Source organism: Hydra vulgaris, chromosome 06, assembly GCF_038396675.1.
Source record: "Hydra vulgaris chromosome 06, alternate assembly HydraT2T_AEP".
NCBI classification, from domain to species: Eukaryota; Metazoa; Cnidaria; class Hydrozoa; order Anthoathecata; family Hydridae; genus Hydra; species Hydra vulgaris.
In genome coordinates, this window is record NC_088925.1 from 8,127,597 (window position 1) to 8,147,129 (window position 19,533).

The following is a 19,533-nucleotide window of genomic DNA, read 5'->3' on the forward strand; positions in this document are numbered from 1 at the left end:
ACTCAAAAAGTAGAAAGATTTTGTTGAGAAGAAAAAGACTAACTTTTTTGAAAGCCTTTTGAATTAAATAACTTTGATTTTTACTTATGTTTTTCTAATATTGAAATGCCTTTAAATAAAGTAACAAATCGCTGCTTAAGATTTTATAAAAATATTAATGAATAATATATATATATATATACATATATATATATATATATATATATATATATATATATATATATATATATATATATATATATATATATATATATATAGATCTATAGTTTGTTGTCTTTGGGAAGAGCGGAAGGAAAAAAGTGATTCTTACGCCAACACATACGTCTCTTTTAATTACTTTTGACTTTCGTCCAACATTTGCGTGTTGGACGAAAGTAAAAACCATTAATTTAATTACAAATAAATCGTTTTTTAAAAAAACCACAAAAACGCAAATTTAATTGACCAGAATATATATATATATATATATATATATATATATATATATATATATATATATATATATATATATATATATATATATATATTATTTATATTTATATAAGTGTGTATTTTTTATTATAAATGTCCTTAAATAAAAAAAAACTTGTACCAACTTTTCAATTTTTTGTTTACGTTACTGCAAAGAGTTGTTAAGAATCTTTTTTTAAACTTTTAAATAAATTTATTAAACAATTTTAAGCGCATTTATTAAACGATCATTAGATGTAAGTTGTTACTTTAATGGGTTTCACATAATATTATAAAAACATTAGTAAAGATTAGCAATTCAAAGTTATTTATTCCAAACGTAATTTAGATAGTCTTATCGTTATAGTTTGTTATTTATTTAAGTTCAAATTTTTTTTTTTTTTTATTGTAGTAAAGTTATTTTTTTTTTATTGTAGTTAAGTTTTTTCTTAAATTTTTTCATAGTTAAGATAATTTTTCTGTGCGTTTTTAAAATGTATACAAATTTTCAAAACATATTACCAGCAGTGCTCAAGTTTTAAAAATGAAATAGTATTTGCGTAGTCATATTTTGGCGTGAAATCACACGCCTTCCTGTCCAAGACTGTATATATAAAAAATGCGGTAGTGGTAGAGTGCTTGCTTCATAAGCGAGAGGTGTCCCTGGTAGTACCGCGCTCAACTTGTTTCTCCATGCAGCGGCCTTGTTCGTGTTTCGGAGTTATAGAGGGTTATAACCACAAGTAGTCTCCTCATCTGTTGTGGCAGTAATATGTGTGTATGTATATATATATATATATATATATATATATATATATATATATATATATATATATATATATATATATACACATATTAAATAATAGTAGTAATCATATAGTAATATTAAAGTAAATTTAACAAGGAGTATTATAATAATAACAATGATTCTATTAGATATAGTAATAACAATAATTATTATTATATCTATATCTACTATAGTGTATTTATTTGCATTTGCTCACTTTTTTTACTTATCTTAATCAATATGGCTTTTTTGGAAAAAGAAGACAAAAACAAAGAATAATGAATGAAAAAATTGCTGCCCCATGCCAAACCCTCAGTTGATGTAGCAGCACTCCGCTGCGAGTCAGGTTATTTGTTAGTCGATGTATGTACTGAAGCCCCCCACAGCAGGCTATTTCAGTATGATGCCACACTTCTCACCTAAATCAGCAGTATAAGATGTATTAGTAATAATAATAACTACAATTATAAATAATTAGCAAAGTTTTGGCATCATTGATGGAGACAAATTGTTATTTATTAAGAAGATACAATGAAAGCCATCAGAGAGCAATACCTGGAACACCATAATATTCCAATTTAACCCTTTAGTGCCCCAAGTAGCAGATCTGCTACATAACAGTGATCTCAAAAACAACTTTTGTAGCATATTTACAACATACTTTTGTTGATCCGATTTAGCCAGGTTAATATAATTGGATAATGAAAGCATAAAAACATCAAATTTGTCTTTTTAAAATTTGGATGATCGGATGAAAGTATTGTTATGGTTTACATGTTTTTATTTGATTAGAAGAGATTTTGTAAATTGAAATGAATAGCAAAGTTTCATTTTTCAAATTGCTTTAAATTCTTTTAACAGAATCCTTTAATTAAAAAAATTTTTTTTTATTATTTCATTCCTCCAATTCCCATTGTAGCAGATATGCTACAATGACATAATTGGCTTTGCTAGTGAAATTAAATTTTTTTTTTTTTTTGTTCATAATCAAGGCTCTAAAACAATTGCTTTTTGAAGTTTTTGAAAATTTGAAAATTTTAGGCCTTGGTGGGCGCTAAAGGGTTAATTAGGAGGATAGAGTGATTAACAGAATCAAAAGCTTTCTCTAAGTCAAGAAACACTCCACATGCAAAAAATTGATTGTCAAGTTCTTTTCTAATAGTTTCAGTTATTTTAATATGTTCATGAGTTGTAAAGAGTTTGCTCAGAAAACCATACTGATGTTTGTAGAGACATTGATTTTCAAGAAAGCTATGAAGTCTGTTGTGTGTGACTTTTTTAAATACTTGCTAATGTTAGATAAAAGAAAAATTGGTAGATAATTTGTGTGGTTCATTAGAGAATCTCTTTTATGGATAGGAATGACTTTAGCTATCTTAAAAACATCTGGAAAAAGACCTTTATTAAAAGAATTATTCAATATGGTTCAAAGAGGCTAGGAAATAACATGAGAAGTAAGTTTAGGAAGGTGTATGGGGAATACTATTTAGACCTCTTTTATCATCTTTAAGGTATTTTTTTATTTTTATGTTAATTCACCTCCCCAAGCCCGAGAAGGCCACTATAGTTGAAGAGGCTACTTAAGAACCTTGATACTACTAGGGGTTGGTAGGATCGAACTCGAAACTTCTCGCTCATGAGGCAAGCGCATTACCACTTCCGCATATTTAATCAGACATTTTTGGTCACTGGATTAAGAAAGAATTAAAATTAGAATTTTTTTTAAGTAGTCAGAGAAGATACTCTTATAAGAAATCATTTTACTTTTGGGTGGGTATGTAAATTGTTTTACTTTTGGGTGCGTATGTAAATTGTTTTACTTTTAGGTGGGTGTTGTATTGTTTTATAGTAGTGTTTAAAATGTTAGCAACAGCCATACTGACAGAGCTAGTGGTAAAATCAGATTTGAGAATGTAAGATTTAATTGGTGTAAAGGGTTTGATGTTAACAATATCTTTTATTTCTTTCCATATATTTTTTGTATTGTAGAGATTTTTGTTAAAGAAGGCGATGAAGCAAGACTTTTTGGAAATTCTTAATAAGTTGCTAATTTCATTCCTGTAGAATTTAAATTTATTGAATAATTGACTTTTTGTGTTACGATTTTTAGATTTTTTATGCTTTTTGTTTATTTTTAATTGTAATTGACTTCAGAACTCCATTAGTGATCCAAGGTTTAGATTTGAGTTTTTTGTACCGGCATGACAACCAAGAATTATGTTAAATGTTTTAAAAAGAAGTTTTCAGATTTATTGACATTATCATTGAAATTTCTAAATGATTGTTTAGTTGTTATGAATTTTGAAAATTTTTCTTCTGAAAGGAGTACTAGGAACACAAACAAACTGTGCCATGTGATCTGAAATTGATATTGTTAGTTGCCAGATAAAAGATTGGGAATTTGAAAATTAAAAAAAATGTTATCAATAGTTGTTTTAGATTGTTGTTTGCATTGGTTGAACTATTGTTGGGAAAAAAGAATAAGAACAGTGAGTTAAGCTTATCATAGATAATAAGGGATTAAATATAGTTTAGTAAAGTAGTTTCAGTAGAGGATTATTCGATATTATAGCCATTTATACCTATGTCAGTTATATTGGAATCAGTAAGTACAATTAAGATTCTGAAATTCCAAACGTCATTGGAAAAATAGTAGGTGAACTTATAAGACTGCGAAGATCATCAATAATAAAGATCATCGATAAAGGTTTAGATAAATTCAGAATTTGATTTTAAAGTTTAATTAAGATCAAGAATATCAATATATATATATATATATATATATATATATATATATATATATATATATATATATATATATATATATATATATATGTATATATAGATATAGATATATAGATATATATAGATAGATATATATAGATAGATATATATAGATAGATATATATAATCTCCTTCAGCAGGTTCATCATAAAGTTTTCTGATGAACCTACTCAAGGCGAAACAGATTGTAGAAGATATTTAGTGAGTGATTTTGCTAATTTATTATTGCTCTATCCTTTAAGAAAATTGAGCACTCTGTAGAATACATAAAAGTAACTTACATATATACATTCTATAAATATGTGTATGCATAGTTATATGTGTTATATATACGCTATTTTAGATATTTTTATGCAAAAAAATAACAGAAATTTTAATTAAAGTTTTAAAAAAGACTGCAATTATACTTGCCTATATAATCTTCATCCGAAACATGCATCGTATCGAAAAAAACAAATGATATACTATTTTGTTGACATTCAAATGATTATTATGTCAAATTTTACAATCGTGGTATAGTTCCATGTTATAAAAAATGTGCTGAAAGCTGAATGGCTCGTAACTCATAACTAGTTAAAGATTATATCTAGTTGAAAAATGAATATATTTATTTATTTGAAATTTACTAAATTGAAATTTTAAATTTTAGATATCCTTAACAATCTTTTATCATATTTAAGATTAAGGAAATAAAAGTAACAAAAAAATATATAAAAATATAAAAAAAGCAATATTAAAAACATATCAACACTAGAAGGAATGTTTGAGATGTTTTATAGTAGCAGAGCTCAATTAACAAATCATACAGCAGCTGTATAATTTTGATCTACTAAATAAAATGTCTAAATTTTGAAACATTTACAAAACTTTAATATAGCCTCATCTTAGGGTTGTAAAAAAAATTTTTTTATGTTTTAAAATCTTTTAGCATACTGCACAGGGTATTTAAGAATTCAAATGTACATTTATTGAAAAAAAAAAAACATGTTTGTATAACTCATATATTTTTACTTCCTTTAACGATATAATAATTGCTTCGTCGTTTGTAAACAGTTTAGCAATGTTTAACATTTTGAAAACTTATATAATGCGTTTAAAAAAAAAAACTATTTCATTTAGAAAACAAAAATTGGTATTATATCTTATTAAAGGATTATTGTTTAAAACAATTTAAGCCATTTTTACAAGAGTATTATTCTTTACGAATCTTTTAATACGATTTTACATAAGTATTACTATTTATAAATCTGGCTGTACTAGACATTCTATAATCCTTGTTTATTGCATTGCAAAAAAAAGAGCGAGTCGTACACCATTGGTTCCATTTATTCAGGCTTATTTTCAAGCTATTTTGATTGGTATATTTTTTTAATTAGTATACTTGTTAAATGAGCAAAACTAAAAAAGTTTAAAGTATTAATTAGTTTAAAGTAAAAATTAAAAAAATGAAAGTTGTTTATGTTTTTTTTATTCAAAATTAAAAAAATGAAAGTTGTTTATGTTTTTTTTATTCAGGCAAGAAACAAATTAGACAGTAATTTTTATGCCGTTAAAAGAATACCATTGAACCCAAAGAGTTCACATTTAAACAAGCGTATTACCAGAGAAGTTAAACTTTTATCAAGATTAAATCATGAAAATGTAGTCAGGTAATTTCTTTTTTAGTAGTTAATTTGTTTGATATTTTTGGAAATTTGTGTATACACTGTTTTAATGTTTCACACTATAAGTTTTAAAGTGCTGACTTAAATCCAGACAATTCTCCAGACAAAGTAGTATAAAAACTAAGAAAAATAAAAACAACCCTTTGCTGAGGTGAATGTCTTTCTGTTCCCCATTTAGACCTCCAGGATAAAAGTTGTGTCACTCAAACAAATTTTGGTTTAGAACAAATTTAACTTTTTTAAAGGGCTGAAATAACAGCTGGAAGTAGGGGTTACTGGAAGTAGGGGCTACTATGATCCAAATAAGGTTTTAAGTAACCAGCCATTAGAGATATTGACACTTAAAATAACCTATAGTTGGTTACCTCTTTTTACTCAATTATGGAAAGTTTTTTCCTCAAATGAAATCACAATTAAAAAAAAAAAATCAGCTTTTAATGTCCTTTCTTCATTATTTTAAGTTTTGTTTTTTTACATTTAAAGTTTAAAATTTAATTAAACAATTAGTCAATCTAGTTTAATTTTTTTTTTTCAATTGAAAAAATTATGTTACACATTACAAAAGTTCCGAAAATGTTTAGCAGCTACTAAAAACTTATTCCTATGCTAGGAATGTCCTTCCCATCTGTTATCTAGACCAAGTTAGTTTAAAACTATCATTTATATGATACTTGACAAATGGACAGGGTTGTTGTTGGTTACTTTAATGCTCATCACAATGAATGGCTTGGTTCAGTGTCAGTGACTTTGCAGGTGTTAAGTCAATTGTCAATTGTAACCATTACTTTCATATCTATAACCAAAATTCTCCAGAAAACAGACATTTGTAATTTTTAAATCACTTCTGTAATTTTTTCAAGTTTGAATTCATTCATACAGTTAGTACAAACTTTTTGACCAGGTTTGACCTTAAGTTGATTTGCTATTGATATTTTGACTTTACACAATCTCTTGATAATTTTTTTCTTGTGGACTTTAAATGGATCACAACAGTATTTTTGAAGTGCTTCGTATCTAGAAATATAGGCTTTTTCATGATGAAAACATATCTCTTCATTTGGTTCGAAAGTGTATCCCATTTTTTGAATTAAAACTTTAATATCAGTATCTTTTAGTCTTATTCTTCCTACCATTCTACAATATGACATTTTATCACAATCTTCATTTAAAAACTCTTCCCACAACATTTCTCTGACTTTTTTTACTAATCTAAAAATATTAAAATTGAGGGTTTAACATGTAACATGATCTAAAAAAAATCTTTTTATATTTTTCCAGTAATAAAATCAGTATGAATGAAATCTCAAGTACAAATGTGATTAAAACTGTCTAAAATGCAACCAATAAACTATTTCTACATATAACTATTTCTGCATACACAAAACTTTTTAGTTTTTGGTTCTTGCGATATTAAAAACTAAAATAATAAAATCCATAAAATATTGTGCAGATTTAGATTTTAATACAAACATTGAAGCAATTGAGGTATTTTACCTAAGTCATAGGGCTACAATCATGTCATAAGATAGATTATAGGTCTTTAATTTTTTTTTTGGTGATTGTTTATATATAGAACCTTGCTAGTAAAAAGTTTCATAATTTATTTTAACTGCCTACACTACTTTCTATGCCTACAAAGTGAATGTAATTTATCATATTATTTTAAAAAAGTGATATTTTAACAGGCTCTGCTGCATGTGCTAAAATAACTTTTAACACATAATTTTAATTTTTCCTGCAAGTGATTACTCTAAGTACACAAAAGTAACAAAAAATTGGTACAGCTTGTCTGTTGGTATTAAACTGTAGTACATTAAAGTTTCCAAAATTTTTTCTAATATTGCATTAGTTAGCAACTTTGAGGTACAAGAACTCAAAAAATTGCTTAAAATTAGTCAAAAACACCTGCAAAAATAGATAATTTGGGTTAAAAACTATTACCGTAAAGATTTTCAGGTGATCATCTATTTTATATAAAAAGTTATTATCAGTCAAAAATCAAAATATCTACTTTAAGCTCCAGATACTCAAGTTTTGCCGATTTTGGTCAATATTGATTCAATTATAACTTTTGAATGGTTTGGTCAATCAAGTTGAAATTTTCAAGATAATGTTTTTTTCATAAAAGCTGTGGGTGGTCAAAATTTGAAGCAAATTTGAGGTGGTACCCTGGGGCACTTTTGAAAAACTAGGTGCTTTCATATAGAATAACCCTGCTGCAACCTCGTCAGCTTTTTTAGATCTTCCTGCTGCAACCGCTTCAGCTTTTTTAGATCTTCCTGCTGCAACCGCTTCAGCTTTTTTAGATCTTCCTGCTGCAACCTCTTTAGCTTTTTTAGATCTTCCTCATCCAACCTCTTCAGCTTAAAGACAACCAAGATAAAAAACTAATAAGATTGACAATTTTTTTCCCACAGTGGTATGGTAACCCTCCTCCAATGCTAAATAAACAACTTGAACATAAAATCTTTTTGTTTTTGGTTTCTAGTTCAGATTTAATTTAAACATTTGTCATGTCATTCTTCTTTGTTTAGTCAATCTTAAAAGTTTAATTTATATAGATATTAAAGCATTCATTTAAACTTATTAGTTCATAATTAACTAGCAATTAAACTTATTTGATGTATCATTATTCTTAAAAACCAATATTATTTATAAAAAAAATTAATGTTATTCATAAAAAATTTATTATTCATAAAAAAATATTATTTATAAAAAAAATTAATATTATTCATAAAAAAATTAATATTATTCATAAAAAGATTAGTATTGTTCATGAAAAAATTAATATTATTCATAAAAAAAATTAATGCTATTCATGAAAAAATTAATATTATTCATAAAAAAAATTAATGCTATTCATGAAAAAATTAATATTATTCATGAAAAGTATTTTTCCAAAAAAAGCATATATTTATTATGAATGCAACAATGCTTAAATTTGTTAAAAATGAAAACAGAAAAAAAATTTAAAATCTTTTATTAAAAATATAATTCACCTTAGATATCTTCTCTCTCCAAGCCATTCCTGAATTTTTCCTAGTCTTAAGCATAGTAGTTTCGAAACATGAAATACATATAATTTCATCAACTTTTTCTCTGTGCTGTTTACATAATGTAGAGATTTTGTATTTATATCAAATTGCTCCCAACAACAACAACAAACTTATTATAGACACACTGATGAAGTTGACACTGTTATAAAAATCTATAAATGAACTTATGTAATTCCAATCCTCAAGGCATCTACACCACTACCTCAGGCGGTACAGGTATAGTGGTAGAGCGCTCGTCTCATAAGTGAGAAGTTTCAATCCCCACCACGTCCTTGGTAGTACCGGGCTCAACTTATTTCTCCTTGGAGTGGCCTTGTTTGTCAAGTTTCGTATTTCAGAATTATAGAGTTTAGGGAGGGTTGTAACCACGACTAAAGTAGCCTTGATTGCTCGCCTCGCCTCAACTGTAATGGCCTTCATGGCATAACATCAATTACATTTATTAGTATGCAAAGTTATATGTGTGTGTTTGTATGTATATATATACTTGTTTATTAACAAATATCCTCTAGCACATGAAAAATGTCATAATCACTATAAGATCTAAACACAAAACTCAATGAAGGTTAAAAGTACATTGAACTTGTTTCTTAAGAAGTTTGAACATAAGATACTCAAGGGTGGAACCTCATGGTAAATCAGCAGTACAAGACGATTTGTTTTCTTGAAGAGTGACTTAAAGAATAAATGCCTGTTGATAGCCCGGCAGGATGACTAGACAGTTTTTTAATTACAAAAGAGTGTTTATTAATAAAATCATATTTTGAACTATGAAGGTTTTATTATTTATCATTATTTGAAAGAAACCTTTAAAAAAGCATTTAAAGTACACATCGTTGAAAAATGTAAAAAAAAATTTTAACATCATTGTCACATTTTAAATGACTTTTTTTTCTCAATTCACAATAAATTTCAAAATTTCTTTTTTTTTGAATTCAAAATGCTAGTACATTCTTTTTTTAAACGTTAAGTTTAATAAACGTAAAAGTTTAATTTAAATGAAGTTACTGAAAGAGAAAAGATGAAGTTTAAGAAGTAAGATTACAATTAACAGTTGAATTAAAATATTGTAATTTATATAAATCAGGAAAACAAGACAAATGGAGCAAATTTTAAAAAACTGATACTGATAGAGGAAAAAACTGACTGAGGAAAAAACTAGATAAAACAGAATTTTTAAAGCACTTCGGAACAGTCACAGTAAAAGGATGAGACTTGATTGAATGACAAGTAAAATGAGAATGAATTTTAGCTCTTTAGAGCAGCACCCATTATAGTATTTCTCCACATCTATTTAATGATAGCTGATAAAACTTTTTGTTTTCATTCTACAGCTGATTTGTTAACAGTAATAACTGAAAATACATATCAGTTATTACTGTTAACAAATCAGCTATAGAACAAGAAGATCAAATCCATATTGATAATCCGAAAGTAAGTTATTAGATTCAAGATAAGAGATTAAGTGTTTGTTAATTAAAGACTCAAAAACCTTGCTTATGATAGTAAGAAGACTAATGGGGCAGTATTTAGACAAGTCAGATAGCTTTCCAGAGTTTTTGATAATAGGGATAACAGATGCCGCTTTCCAGCAGGCTGGAAAACAAGACTTAGATAAGCACTTGTTTAATAGTTTTGAAAGAATAGATCTCCGGAGAACACTTCTGCAAGGCTATTACAGGTATGTTGTCAAGAACACAAGCTATAAAAGATGCTAAACAGGAAATCACCTTAGATACAAAAGCTGGAGTGATATAAATGTCGAGCAATGGATCAATCTGTTTATCAGCTATATCAGGTAGGATGTGATTAAAGGAATCAAGAGATTATGTTGATGAAAAGGTCTTAGCAAACAATTCAGCTTTGTCTTTAAGTGAGGTAACGAAATTTGAACCATGCGAGAGAGGAAGGATAACAGATTTATCCTTATTATAGACACTGTTAAAGATTTTCTAGAAGTTTCAGGAGCTTTTATTTTAGCTTAATTATTAAGATGAAATAAACAATTTCATGTCATAAGAATAATGGGCTATGGTATTAGACAAAACCTTTTTACAATGGTTTCTAGCAATAGTAAACTAAGTTTTGGTGATAGATATGGAAATAATGGTTATGATTGTAAATAGCTGCACAATGAGAGGAAATCCAAGGTGAAGAGTGAAGCGTGACTTGGAATTATCAAGCAGGAATAAAAGATTCCATACCAGCCTGAATCTAAGAAGTTACATAAGAAGCACATTTTTCAGCAGGAAGACGAAGTATATATTTCTACCCAAGGGCCAAGATTTCTTCCCATGGGCCATCACCAAAAAAATAACAGAAAGAGTCCCAGTCAGCTTAGTTAGTTGTAAGAGGTACGATGGTAAAGTGATTCTGATGGTGAAGAAGAATGAGATTTAGAGTTTTAGAAAGATCAAACTATGATCAGAAGCACCTTAGTGTAATGTGAAGAAACTGAGCACTGACTAGATTCAGAAACAAGACATAAGCTGAATAGAGAATGTAAATGACTCAGATTGATTGTCTGGGAAGCAAGTTGGTTAACGCCAGCTGAGTTGGTTAACGCGAGCTGGTTAACGCCAGCTGAGTCATTGACACTAGAGCCAAAACATTCAATGTGATCAGCATTAAATTCACAAACAACGAATGAAAAGATAAACTTAAATAATAAAATAGATAAATGGCTGAAAAATAAAATGAAAGGCTTAGTCTGTAGATCTAGTTTCTCAACTAATTGGTGAATTATGATTATCAACACTTTATTAGCAAGATAAAACAGCCGAACTTAATTTAGTTTCACAAAGAGCAAGTAGGTCTGGTAAACTTTACAAGAGATAAGACTCAACAGAAGAAAATTTACTTCAAAGACCACAAATACTAGTGAATGATAGATTTAGAGAAATTAGTGATGGCAATGGTCTTTTGTGTTTTATAGTTTTTGGTACTTTTTTACTCATTTTCGATTTGTTAAAGAATTTGACTCAATGCAGAGATAGTACTCAGTACACTATTTTTTTTAGTTCAAGCAATTGTCTTATTACTATTAATAAACCCTAAGCTGTAACAAAAGGCTTTAAATGTGGTTTTGACAATGCACACCAAAAGTACAAACAGGGACACCATCCATGTGCAACATTGCACTGTTAGTACTCTAATATTTTACAGCTGTTGATGGAATCAGACTCTTTGAGACCTACCATAGAGTTCAGGAAGCCTGACTACTAGCCGGCTTCAAAACCATAAAACTGATTTTTTGAGTGGTATCCTAATTACAAGATAGTAGAATGAGTTGCATAGTCATAAAAACAGATACACAAGCAAAAACAATGCATTAAGTATAGAAGATCCAGCATTCAACATCTTAAACTGGAAGCAATGTATTATAAATAAAACAAAAGTTACTTGGTAACTTTTTTAACAGTGTTTAACATTTATATATTCAGTATATTAATTTATTACATTTAGTATTATTTATTCAGTAATATTACGCTTTTGTAATATTTTTTAACATTTGATTACACTATTTCCTAATCTTTGATTTCACTTTTTTTATATTAATAATTAATTTTTCATTAAATAGTTCTTATTAGTCTTATTTTAGTAGTCAATCAATTAATTTTTTTTTGTCAGTTTTTTTCACCTGAGTAAAAAAAAACCCCAAAACTAAAAATAACAGACTAGTGATTATAATAGTAAATGACTTAAATAAGACATATACAATATTTCAGTCGCCTGCTGGGCAACTGGAAAAAATTGGAGGTACTTATTACTGATACTGATTGCTTTTATAGGTATTATAACTCATGGATTGAAGCAGAAGATGTTCAATTGCCATTAGAATCAAATACAGAAAGTGATCCAAGTTATCGCGGAATGTGTGACAAGCCTACTCAAAATAGTTCACCACAAATTCCAAGGAAAAAAAAATCGCTGGAAGAAAGTCTTTTAAAAATGAGTATGATTGATGATTTTAATATAGAGAAAAATACGAGTACAGAGCAATCCTGGTGTGAAATCAGTAAAAGGTTTGTTCAATTATTTTACAAATTATTATTTTTTTAATTTTTTATGATATTATGTGTTACATTTGTTTTGTATGTGTTACATTAGGGTGTTTTATTCTTGATAAGTTTTCCAAAAACAGTTTCATAACTGGGTAAATAATAAAAAATCCCATCTGTAAATTTTTCAAAATTTTAAAGTGTCATTTAGACGTGGCCATCTTGAAAAAATTATTTTTTTTACATTTTTTTCAAATTTAAATTAAAATAACTTAAAAAATAACAAATTTTATGTTATATTACTTAGTGTGCATATTAAAGTTTATCAGATTAACATTTGACCAAATTTTCAGAAAAAATTGTGCAGTATCTTCAGCGAACAATCCCACCTTAGATGTGAGAATATCTGGAATATTGTTAATGTAAATTAAAAAGAGTATAGGGCCAATGATTGAACCTTGAGAAACCCCTGAAGTTACAAAATATGAAGAAGAGTGCTGTCCATCGAGGACAACTTTTATACTGTGATTGGAAATTAAGGATTCAGTAATCTTATAGATGTTACCTGATACACCATAAAAAGAAAGCTTATGGAGAAGACCAACATCCCAAACTTTATCAACTTTTTCAATAGCTTTAGAAATGTCAAGAGCAATGGCCTTAACCTCTCCACCTTTATCTAATATACAATAAAACCTATCGGTTATTACTGCTAGAAAAACAACTGTAGAATGAGAAGATCAAAATCCGTATTGATGGTCAGAAAGTAAGTTATTATATTCAAGATGAGAGATTAAGTGTTTGCTAATTAAAGATTCAAAAACCTTGATATGATAATAGAAAGAAGACTAATGGGATGGTAGTCAGACAAATTGGATCGCTCTCCAGAATTTTCGAAAATAAGCATAACAGATGCTGCTTTCCAGCAGGCTAGAAAATAAGGCTCTGATAAGCACTTGTTAAATAGTTTTACAAGTATAGACGACAGCTCCAGAAGACACTTCTGCAAGACAATAGCAGGTTTGTTGTCCAGACCAGAAGCTGTAGAAGAGTCTAAGCAGGAAATCACTTTAGATACAGAAGCTGGAGTGATACGAATGTCAAGCAATCGAACAACCTGTTTGACAGCTAAATCAGGTAGAATGCAACTAGAGGAATCAATAGATAATATTGATGAAAAGTCCTTAGCAAACAAATCAGCTTTGTTTTTAGGTGAGGTAACAAAATCTGATTTATGCAAGAGAGAATAACAGGTTTGCCCTTATTAAAGACACTGTTAAAGATTCTCCAAAAGTCATAAGAGCCTAAAGAAGCACATTTGTCAGCAGGAAGAGGAAAGATTTCTACCCAAGGGCCATCAGGAACAAAATTATGGAAAGAGTCCCAGTTAGCTTTAAGGTAGTTGTAAGAGGTGCGATGATAGGGAGATTCTGATGATGAAGAGGAATGAGATAATGGTTCAAGAGAGATCAAATTGTGATCAGAAACTCCTAAGGGTGAATGTGGAGAAACTAAGCACTGACTAGGATCAGAAACAAGACATAAGTCGAGTAGAGAAGGTAAATGATTTGGGTTGTCTGCAATGATGTGATGAGCATTAAAGTCACCAACAACAACAATATTGGCTGATGGATAAAGGGAGAGGGCTCGGTCAATTTGATCAGAAACAATATTTAAAAGAGTGCAGTCTTGAGATAGAGGAGAACGATATAGAACAAAGAGGTAGAGTGAAGTGGTGCTAAACAAAAGCATATTTAAGAATAGTCTGTGGATTCAAACCTAGTTTCCTGACAAATGGGTGAGTTCTTACGAATGTAAATGCCCAGGCCAAGCATGTGACTATTGTAGTCTTTACGAATCAAAAGAAGATAACCATCAACACTAAGATCACAAGATGGGACAGCTGGACTCAAATTTGTCCCACAAAGAGCAAGTAGGTCTGGTAAACTTTGCAAGAGACTCTAAAGAAGAAAAGTTACTTCAAAGACCAAGAATATTAGTGAATGATTGGTTTAGAGAATTTGGTGATGGCAATGGTTTTTTGTGTTTTATAGTTTTTGGTACTTTATTCATTTTTTAAATTTGTTAAAGAACTCAAAGCATAGACAGTACTCAGTACACTGATAAGAGCCTAAGCAATTGCCTCATTACTATTAATAAACGCAATATGGCCTTGACACTGCACACTAAAAGTACAAACAGGGACACCATCCATGTGCAACATGGCACTGTTAATACTTTGATATTTTTCAGCTGTTGATGGAATCAGCCTCTCTGAGAGCTACCACAGAGTTCAGGAAACCTGACTACAAGCTGGCCTCAGAACCATAAAACTGAGTTTTAGAGCTGTACCCTCATTAGGAGATATTAGAATGAGTTGCCTAGTCATAAAAACTGAGACACAAGCAAAACATATGCATTAAGTTAAGAAGATCCAGCATTTAATATCCTAAACTGGAAACAATGTATTAAAAATACATCTGCGCAAGCCTAATAGATGAAGAAGGGGTGCAAGGCTGGTCAACAAATAAAATATGTTTACCCTTTAAGTTTTTGCCTAGGAGGTCTTCTGCAAGACAGTAGCGGAATGCATTTAACATCTGCCCAAGATGAGTATTTATACTGAGACACTATCTCTAGCTTTGACTCAACCAAGAGCCCGAAGGCAGGGAGTGTTTTAAGTTGGAGTTGACTTCTCCTAGCCTTTGCCTATAAAAGCATATCCTACAACGCAGCAGGACATGAAGCAGGTTGTACTGGGTTACATGTTACCATCATTACATTTGATGTTAACATTACACATTAAAATCAAATTCTTTTTATAAGTTTAAAAAATTTTAAATACAGAAAAATTTTTATATAGATATGTTTATTTATAAAGGCAAATTGGTAAACTAAAATTATTCTTGTAAAAATTATATTATTTATACAAATTATTTAATGAAAAACAATGACTTTTAGTGGTCAAAAATATAGGAATGGTTAAGCGCCAAACCAGTCTATATAACAAAGTTGAAAAAAATTAGTTTATATTAAAAAATGATTTATGTAGTGTTTCTTTGCAAACACCAAAATACTATAATTAAATTTTTCAAGTGCACTAAACTGCAATTACTCTTAATTTTTTTGGTTTAGTGCTTTTTGTTAAAGACTTAAACTTTGTGTCAAATTATCTCCTTTCAACATATTCATTGTATAGGCTGGTTTGGTGCTAAGTCATCCATATTTTGCATACAATGCAACAATTTCCTTTAAGCTATTAAGTCTATTGGAACAATTTTTTGATAAAAAATATGTCAAAAAATAAAAATTTATAATAGTGACCTCTAGACAATAACTATTTCTTTAGAAAATTTTGTCTTATGTTCATCTGATTACCTCTTTTTTATGTTACATGAATTTTGTTACATATGTTTTGTATTTTTTCATACATATTCATTTTTTATATTGTTTTTTATATTTATTTTAGGGCTAAAAGCTTATCTTCTTCATCCTCGTCATCATTTTCATCTGATGAAAATAACAGAAATTGGAAATCAAAATCTTCAAAAGATATGTTAAAAAATTCATGTGGAGAAATGTCAGAGGCAGTTGTTTTTGAAATTGATGACTCATTAAATCAATCTGATTCAGATGTATGAGTAGCTTTTATTAAAAGTATTATTTTTGTTTTATACCTTTGAAAAAAATATTTTTTTAAAAGGGTTGTGAAATTTGTACTATAACTTTATTATTATTTTTATTATTATTCTTATTATTATTTTTATTGTTATTATTATTATTTTTATTATTATTCTTATTTTTATTGTTATTATTATTTTCATTATTATTATTGTATATTGTGTGTGTGTATATATATATATATATATATATATATATATATATATATATATATATATATATATATATATATATGTGTATATATATATATATATATATATATATATGTGTATATATATACACACTACTGTCCTCAGTTATTTGAATGGTCCTACTTTTCTATATAAGTTATCAAAGTTTTATTTACAATTGGAAGAGAAACTGAAAACAAAGTCTACCTGAATTGTATGTTATTTTCCTATTAACTAGGTTCACAAAAAAATAATAAAAAATCTTATTAGATTAGTTTATAATTCACTTGCCTTTTAATCAGTGACAATAACTGCCATACATATTCTTGGCAAACTACTTAACGACTTATCCAATTTTTTGAAGTCAACTTTATACCGCTAACTAATAAGTTTTTTTCACATCTTATGCATCATTAAACACTAGTTTTAATATTGCTTTTAATTCCTCCCATAAAAATCTGATAGGAGAGAGATCTTGTAATTGGGGGGCTAAATGATTCTATTCAATATTTGATCATTCTCAAACAAATTCTGTTTGAGAACGGTCTTTTACAAATTCTATTTGATGACCAGTCTAGCACCCCTTCTTCACCTATTAGACTGGCACAGATGTATTTATAATACCTTGCTTTCAATTTAGGATGTTGAATGCTCGATTTTTTTGACTCAATACATGAGTTTTGCTTGTGTCTCTGTTTTTATGACTAGGCAACTCATTCTATTATCTCTTAATAAGAGTATAGCTCTAAAACTCACTTTTATGCTTCCGAGGTGGGGTGGTAGTCAGGTTTCTTGAACTGTGTGGAAGCTCTCAGAGAGGCTGATTCCATCAACAGCTGTAAATGCAACAATGCCATGTAGCGCATTAATGGTGTTCCTGTTCATACTTTTGGTGTGCATTATTGAGACCACATTTGGAGCCTTCTGTTACAGCTTCGGGTTTATGAATAGTAATAAGGCAATTGCTTGGACTATTAAATAGTATACATAGTACTATCTATGCTTTGAGTCAAGATCTTTAACAAATTTAAAAAATAACTAAAGTACCAAAAACTATAAAACACAAAAAACCATCATCACTAATTTTCTAAACTAATAGTCACATGTTTGGCCTGGGCATTAACATTCATAAGAATTCACCCATTTGTCAGGAAACTAGGTTTGAATCCACTAACTATTCTTTTATGTGCTTTTTTTTAACTAAAAATTGAAACAACCTTTTCAATTTTTAGTTAAAAACTAAAAATTGAAAAGGTCACACATATATGTGTGTGTGAGTGTGTGTGTGTGTGTGTGTGTGTGTGTGTGTGTGTGTGTGTGTGTGTGTGTGTGTATGTGTGTATATGTGTATATATATGCATATATATATATATATGTAAACATATATATTTATATATATATTCATATATATATATATATATATATATATATATATATATATATATATATATATATATTTATGTATTAGGGTGTTCCAAAAAAATGACTTTTTTGAATTACAACTAACATTGCTTTTCATAAGGTGCCCCAATCTTGATATTACTAATAACTTTTTTTTTTCATGATTAGATCACTCCATGACTTCCCTCAATGGGCCCAAAGGTTTTTTTTTTGCCTGTTTTTTTCCCATATTTAGGACTAGTTGAGGGGAGTGTTACCATTATCCCAATAAATTTTTTTTTTTTTTTTTTTTTTTTTTTGAAGAAAATAAAAATATATATGTTAAGCTTAATTTGTTTTTTTATTTGAACAATGAAAATCAAAAAGTTCAAAAAAATTGATTTATTGTACTATAATTCTCTATCTTTTACTACCTTTGTCCTATGTACCATTTTAATGTGTTTTCTGTTATATTTTAAATATACACATATATTTGTTTTATTTTGTGAACAATTATATTTTAACTTGTGTATGCAGTTTGATTTTTAACTTATTTTTTATTTTGGTTATCATTTATCTTTTCAGTAACTAATTAACTCAAAAAAAGTTACTTAAAGTAAAATGCCACCAAAAAAGAAGCTGAAGCTTACTCGAAATAAGGCTGAAGTATTTCTAGTAAAGAAAGTTAGAGAAAATCTTTTTTGTTATAAGCTTCCTACTGGCATAGAGGTTTTGCAATACTACCTATAGAAATCCTACTCTAAGAAACTTGAATCCCAAAGTAAAGAAAATGGTTTTACTTAGGTGTCATTTTGAAATTAATTCATTTGAGCTCAGATGCCCTCCACCAGCTGACTATTGTGTAATATCTAAATTGGTAAGGTCTCGGAATTTTGCAAGGCCCTATTCTATAAAACTTTCACAATATTGTAAACTTTACAATGTAATGACGCGGAAAATAATGTAACTACACCGAAAATTGTGTAGTTACATAGTAAAATTTAATGTGTCCTATAAAACATTGACGCTTTTATGTAATTGGCGTTTTTTTGTAAAATCTAAAAATAGATCTCGCAAAAAGCAATTTGAAACTGCGCGCTAATTTAATTTTGAAAAGAAACTTTAAACTTACACCTTTTCAAGATGTAATTCAGAACTTGAAAGTTGTAATTAAGAAAAGTAAGATGTAATTGAGAAATAAAACATGTTATTTAGAAGTCGCAATATGTAATTTAGAAACACAACATGTAATTAAGAAATTTTAAAATGTAATTGAGAAACCCAACATGTAAATAATAAATCGCAATATGTAATTTGAAAAACAAAAGTTGTAATTTTGAAATCGTAATATGTAAATGAGAATACATTATTTGTAATTGCAAATTCAATGTAAGCTTAAAGGTCATTATAAAAGATCTTCTTGGACATGCATTTTAATACAGTAAACCAGGGTTACTTTGAATAGCGGGGTAGCTGAATACAAATCTATTTTTTTTTCAAGTTGTAATTATGGCAAGTACTTATACGAATCTGTTCAAACATTAAACATCAAAATGTTAA

General features: G+C 28.3%; 1 protein-coding gene across 2 annotated transcripts in view; it reads left to right on the forward strand.

Annotated features, from left to right (window-relative positions):
* LOC100207114 (eIF-2-alpha kinase GCN2) overlaps positions 1 to 19,533 on the forward strand; it is a 75,857-nt gene that overhangs the window by 39,081 nt on the left and 17,243 nt on the right. For both annotated transcript variants that reach the window (XM_065799129.1, XM_065799130.1), the window contains exons 13-15: positions 5,537 to 5,670; positions 12,533 to 12,766; positions 16,212 to 16,377. In XM_065799129.1, coding sequence (XP_065655201.1) covers positions 5,537 to 5,670; positions 12,533 to 12,766; positions 16,212 to 16,377 — 534 coding nt within the window. The remainder of the gene's footprint in view (positions 1 to 5,536; positions 5,671 to 12,532; positions 12,767 to 16,211; positions 16,378 to 19,533) is intronic.